Consider the following 6,678-nt stretch of genomic DNA (forward strand, 5'->3'; position numbering starts at 1 on the left):
TTAACCTAATAAAAGCTCATTGGCACTCAGTTTGATTTTTATCCCAACTGCCTTTTTATCCATTCACCATTTTTACTGCGCTGCAATTYATCTGCATTACAATCATTTAATGCGACACTACAATCAATTTACGCTTCCGTAGCCCGCAGCTGAATCAATCCTGTCCAATTAAATGTCACTTTATCTCTAGCATACTATACTTTTACTATTTTCGATTGCCAATGCAACTCTTTCGCAAGCGCTGTGATAAATGACGCTTTGACAGTTATTCCTGTAATGAGTTAGAGCCAAAAACTTAATGTCATATTACTGTGAGATTTATTTCTTGACCGATATGATATTTTTTTGGCATAGTAAAGGCAGGAAAACAAACCAAAGCAGGCAAGATATGCTAAATTTCRTTGGCAATATGTTGCCGCAACATTTTTATTTTCTGTCAAAGTAAAGGAGCGAAAACAAACATAAGCAATAGATATAAATTTCGTTAGCAACATGTTGAGCAACATTACTAGCCTCTCCCAAGAAAACAGACAAAAGTAATAAACATGTGATTAAATTTGTTAGCAACAGGTTGAAACAGCTTTTTTCTTGATTTTTTCTGCAATATTTTTATTATCTGCCAAAATAAAGCCTGGAAAACAGGTAAAATCAGCAAAGATATGCTAAAATTTTGTTAGCAACATGTTGTACAACAGACCCGTGCGCTTCATTTTTATTTTCTTCCAAAGTATAGCCAAAGAAACGGACTAAATCAATAAAAGTTATTCGTTATTTCGTTAAAAAAAGGGGAACAAACAAAAACTGGATTGATATGCTGACATTTCGTTAGCAACATGTTGCACAACAYATTTGTTGCGAAACATTTGTATTTTGTGATAAAATAAAATGACGGAAACAAACAAACTCAATAAATATAAGCTAAAATTCGTTAGCAACACGTTGCTACAACATATAGAGAAACATTTTTTTTCCTGCCAAAATTAAGATAGGAAAATAGACTCAACCAGCAAAAACTTGCTCAAATTTCGTTATCAACAAATTTGTTGCGGCAACATTTTTGGGAAACTTTTATAAAACGAAATTTGTAGTTTTTATTGTGAAGTTTTATTTTATGACATTTAAATTCTGACTTGCTGACGAAAATTATGCTCAAAATGAATTTACATTGAGAAATTGACACAGCTACCCAGATTTCCGAATCAACATTGTTGATATGCTATAAAAAAGAAGTTCACGCCTWGTTGTACAATTCAAATTTTAGTAAATTTAAATAAGACCAAAAGTATGTATTTTGAACTAAAATAAATCCACTAGTTGAAAATTTAAGTAGCGGAGAGGAATCCGAAGTCAGAGATCGTTAAAGGAAGTTAAAAGTGGGGATTTAGTATATTCCACAAATTTCTTAAAGTCAAGATTTTTCATCAGTGTTCTGATGTTGGCCCTTAGATCTCTGTCAGATATCTACAACGTTTGAAAATTTGTGGCCAATAATAACTATTTGTTGCCTACCTTTAGGCGCTTACAATTCAAAAAAGCTGAAATATATGTTACACTGTGCTCACAAATGTTTCTCGACATTCCTACGCACACTTCTATAAAGCTTAGCTGCACTTTACGCTTTGTAGTTACAAAGGACCAGCTCGAAGCACGTCACAGCGAGAAATAGTTTCCAAACATTTTTTTTTACTAAATCAATGACATTTATTGCCACATACTTGACACGCAAGCGCATAAGGAGCATGCCGTTAAGACAACTACGGAGACAAAAGTGTAGAAATGTCGTAGATTATTGGAAAGGCATGCCATTCAAACCGTAGCAACTAGAAGACGTGCACAAACTAAGCTATGAGCACGAACATACATACATACATACTTGTGGAAATATTATTTTTGAGGTTATGTAACGCTGATATCCGCTACATACTACTACCAACTAAGAAGACTAAGAAGACGTACTAGAAGATGAAGAAGTATAAAAGAGACAGAGTGTACTAGTATGTAAACAGCGCAAGCATTTATGAAAGTTAACTCAAATTTAAAATAAATTTTGAACTAAAAGGCTGCGAACACACAATAAACTAAAGGAGAAAAATTTTCAAATTACGGGATGCTTCTAGAGACAGGACACAGGCGAACATAATGCGTTCATCGTTTCGGAGCAGTGCATCGGTGCAGTTATAAACGAGGACACAATTCAAAAGGAATCACTTGCTATTAAGTACGAGTTACAATGAAATGTTGCATATACATATATAGGTATATATATATATATAGAAGTATGTGTGTAATAGTGGGTACAGTAGGTATGCATGTAGGTTCATCAGCAATTAACACAAAAATTCACCGCCATTTACTCATACAAATTGCCTGGCACGTCCAGAGCGACTAAAACGGCCGCCGCCACCGCCGCCGATGCTGCCGCCTAAGCTGCCGGAGATGCTGCGCAACGAACGATAGCTGGGTAAGAAGCCCGAGCGGTAGACGGCGCCAATGTGACGCTTCTGGTGTGGCGGCCCATAAGGTGCTSCAATCGGCGGTGCGGCGGCCACATCCAGCGTGTCCTCTTGCGACAGCGCCTCCTCCTCTTCGCCRGGATCCAGGCCGCCTATGGGCGGCATAAAGTCAGAGTCGGTGCTTGGTGCAGCGTTTTCGATGCCAAAGAGTTCGGGATTCCTGGAGGTATCTTTAAATGTTGATGCACAGTGGTTATGGTACATAATATACAGTATATAATGCAGCTTATGTGCTTATTAGCTTTTATATAAATAGTTGCGTATGCGTGCTATTTACTTTATATATGTTAAGATATGTCTTTAGATATACTTAAATTTACTATATATATTATATATACATACGCGCCRGCTTGCAGCGCAGCTTATTTACAGTCACACTTCGCTCCTCACGCGCTTACTTCCTCCATATATATACAAAAAATATACAAGCTATGACAGACCCTCAGACGCACTCACCTAGAAAGCGTTTTTGTGCGCGTCCAAAGTCACCCCAGTCCAAATCGGCATAGCTGGGATACAACCAATAGTTGGGCATAAATTCAGCATAGTCCATGTCGCTACCGAAGAGACTGGCCGGCAAGTAGACCTCATCCTCATCGCGCTTGTGCTGTATGCCGTGCACGGGTGATGCCTTCAATGCGCCGATATTACGCTTCTCAGCCGGTGCGAGCGTRGCCTGGCGTCCGTGCGAGTTGTAACGTGCCACAGCGGCCAAATTGCGTTTGCTGCCGTCKCCTTTGGTCAGCAGTCCCAAGCGCGCCAATGTTGCCAGATTGCGTTTGCCATTTTGCGGCAGCTGAAAGTCACGTGCCAGTGTGCCGATGTTGCGTTTGCCATAGGTGGCGAAACCGCCCCCGCGCGCCAATGCGCCCACATAGCGCTTGTCTTCGTTTTGTGCTGTCGGTTCGGTGTCATCGGGATCGGGCAGCGARGGCAGTTGTCCGTTCTTGGCGAGTGTTGCCAAACTGCGTTTGGGATGTAACATGCCCTGTGCGGCCAAGGCGGCCACGGAACGTTTGTCCTCGTCGATGTAGTCRTAGTCGGGCACGGCAGCGTTGTAAATCTGTTCATTGTCGTTTGGTGCGGCGGCGTCGGCGGCGAACTGACGATCGCGTAGCAAGTTGCGCAATTGGCTGCGTAGTGCGGAGGCCTGCGGATAAGAGAGAGAGAGAGAGGGAGTGAGAGAGAGGAGTGGAAAATTAATAAATTTCAGGTTGGGAACTATTGAAGTCCATGCGGTGCTTATTGAGTATAAATATAAAGAAAGAACCGAAGTAAATCAGCGAGAAGCTTGCTAAAGGAGCGCACAAGTATAACAAGTTTGATGCTGTTTGTAGTTTAATCCAATGGTTTGCAGGCCTCATTATAGAAATCAGTTCAAAGCAATGATGTGTAACTTGTGGTCTCCATGAGGTGCCGTGGTGACGTATAGTTTACTATAAAATCGATGGGATACACAGTCGGTATCGTGTTTTTTTACTACCGGCTATATAGAGAACCTTTTATGACTATTTCTACTATTATACTACATCGAAAGTCCTTCCAAATCGGTTTCAGGCTGATTTGTGATGAATTAATTTCTAGATCTGAGCTAGCGAAAAGTTTAGCTATATCTGATATTATCCGAATTCAATATAGTATGTTGTTCTGCTTTCTTCAGGTTGGACAAAAAAGGGAAGGAAATATGTCTAGTAGTGAATGAAGACAAGACGGGAAATCTCCAAACAGTAAGGAAAGGAAAGAGTCTTCGAATTAGCGACTTAGCTCACTTTTGACAGCCATAACTTCGAAGTCATAGATAATTTCGTATATCTTGGAASCAGTACCAACACCAACAATAATGTCAGCCTCGAAAACCAACGCAGAATAACTCTTGCCAACAGCTGCTACGTGGGACTGAGTAGGAAATTGAGAAGTAAAGTCCTCTCTCGACGAACAAAACTCTACAAGGCTCTCATCATGTTTTAAACTCGGCTATAACCGCGTAAGCGTTGTCTACACCAATAAATAAAAAGAAAAATATATTTTTTTTATCTGTAAGATCTGCTGAAACAACAACAGGTATCTTTCCGAGCTGTAACCTCACCCAGTCCAATATGAATCTAAAGATAATACAGCTAAGCGTGCTTAATTATACCCAGTGCCGACAGATTTGAATTAGGAGACAGTTTATAGCTTCATTAAATAAGACTCCGTTTGACTTAGAGCCAGTCCGTCGGCTTTGTCGATATTTAATTTGACTCTGATTTGATTAAAGGCAATATAAAGGTGCTTAAGTGTGTTTTAAATGATGTTATATAAGGGACATTAGTTATGTAAAGCCTTCTATTTGGCTTCAAAAATGTATGCATGATGTACTTTGGTCTAGTTTGGTTCCTCCGGTCCTCTTTTTTTACTTTGAGTTGAGCCACTTCCTTACTTATTATTGAGTAAAAAAATATATAMATTTTTTGGTCCCTATGGATTTCTGTTTGGACTTTGAAAATGAGTTGAGCAGCTTCCTTACCTATAGTTCCATACCATTTTTTTATTTTTTTAAATTGGAATTAGTATTGAGTCTCTTCTTTATCTATGGTTGCATATACAAAATTGAAATTAATCCTCTTTGGTTCCGATGGATCTCTTTCTGGTTTCTATGGATCTATTTTTTGAACTCTGATCTTGATATTATTTGAGAAACAAGGAGAAACATTGATATATWTAGTTATTTTAGATTCACAGTAGCATCTTATTTTTTGTCTACGAAAACATGGATCTATAAATATTCAGTCCTCTAGTCAGCAAATACATTTAAAAGACTCAGATAACCATAAATCGATTTATAGAATCAAAGTGAACCAAAGGCCACTCCAACTCCTCCCTCTGCTAAAAATGCGAATTTAATTTAATTTTATAATAACCTCCACACCTCTCTTTTATATTAACTTCCTAATCCTTTTTATGCTTCACACTTAAACACTGAGCAAAGSTAAGGATGCAAAGGGAATGTGCTTGAGCCGCTTCCAAACGCTTCGCTCTTCTTCTACACTTTGCCGGCGGAAAAATTTCCTTTTACGATGATTCCTCAATGACAAAGTTAGGAAATATTGAAAAAAAAATGAAATAAGAATGAAAAATAATAAAAGGAAAGTTTTGAGGCGAGGCAAAACGTTCACCGCTCACCTTTGTCCCTCAATTTATATAACAAACAGCTGAACAGAGGATATGCGTACTTACATGCAATTGATATACCGGATTTGGATACACAAGCTGATTTATTATCGAGTCCAGGTCGTAGGGCGGAGCGGCAGGACCGTCAGCATCAACGGACGCGGCCTGAACCAGGCGTGGTTGTTGGAGCTGGAAGAATCATAAAAAAAAAGAAAAATATTAAAGTAATAGAAACAGGCCACTCACATGAAAAACTGAAGCTGTGAGCGCATGAATGACTGAATGAATGCTTGAATGAATGCTTGAACGCAAAAGAAATTAGAGAACAGCAGTGTTTGAGTGGAGTGAGGCAGAGTAAAAGAAGGCAAGCTTTCGCAGATAAAAAGCCGTTGCTGTGTGGTGGTAAAAAGCACGGTTGTTAGTAACGAAATTGTTTAGCATAACAACAATAAGTATGGCGCACAACAATTGAAGGGTAAACAAGCTCCGGTTGTGTTAGTGAATTTGACGTGAACGCGAGAGCAGTAAAGCATGCTGGGATTTGAAAGTTGAATTGCAAAATGATACACAAATCCGACAAACTAATTTGATTTTCATTTTTCTTTTYACTTTCCGAGAATTTGTATTTATTTATTTTTTGTTATTTTATTTTTTTAAATTTTATTTCTTATTATTTTATTTGTTATCTTCGTGTTAAATCAAATCAATGGCAGCGGAAATAAAGGCAATTTCGTTCTTGAAACGGCATTGATTGCTTCGGTTATGGGCTGGACTATGGCGCTGAAGGGTTGGTGTTTCGATTCGTTTGGCATTCTAATTAGCGCTAAGGGTCAACTTTTATATTGACGTGTAGAATTGACAGATTTTTACATAACTCCTTTAGTTTAAACTTTTCATTATTTATATACTTGGATTGCCCTTAGCCCATTTAAGCTCAAATAACTGATAAGAAGGACGAATTTCAGTTGTGGCGAACTTTGAATTATAAACTTTCAACTGTTTATTAAAAAAATTA

At 38.5% G+C, this 6,678-nt stretch overlaps 1 protein-coding gene across 3 annotated transcripts in view; it reads right to left on the reverse strand.

Annotated features, from left to right (window-relative positions):
* Positions 1-6,678, reverse strand: part of LOC108967384 (neuropeptide-like 1) — a 60,572-nt gene that overhangs the window by 8,543 nt on the left and 45,351 nt on the right. The window contains exons 2-4 of one of the 3 annotated variants that reach the window (XM_018930756.1): positions 5,730-5,852; positions 2,970-3,663; positions 2,361-2,683 (exon numbers count right to left, since the gene is read on the reverse strand). In XM_018930756.1, coding sequence (XP_018786301.1) covers positions 2,361-2,683; positions 2,970-3,663; positions 5,730-5,852 — 1,140 coding nt within the window. Of the gene's footprint in view, positions 1-2,344; positions 2,684-2,969; positions 3,664-5,729; positions 5,853-6,678 lie in introns of all 3 variants that reach the window. The other 2 variants (XM_018930757.1, XM_018930758.1) reach the window with 2 other exon arrangements.

This window comes from Bactrocera latifrons, unplaced genomic scaffold (assembly GCF_001853355.1).
Source record: "Bactrocera latifrons isolate USDA-ARS-PBARC rearing strain unplaced genomic scaffold, ASM185335v1 scaffold_186, whole genome shotgun sequence".
In the NCBI taxonomy this organism is placed as follows: Eukaryota; Metazoa; Arthropoda; class Insecta; order Diptera; family Tephritidae; genus Bactrocera; species Bactrocera latifrons.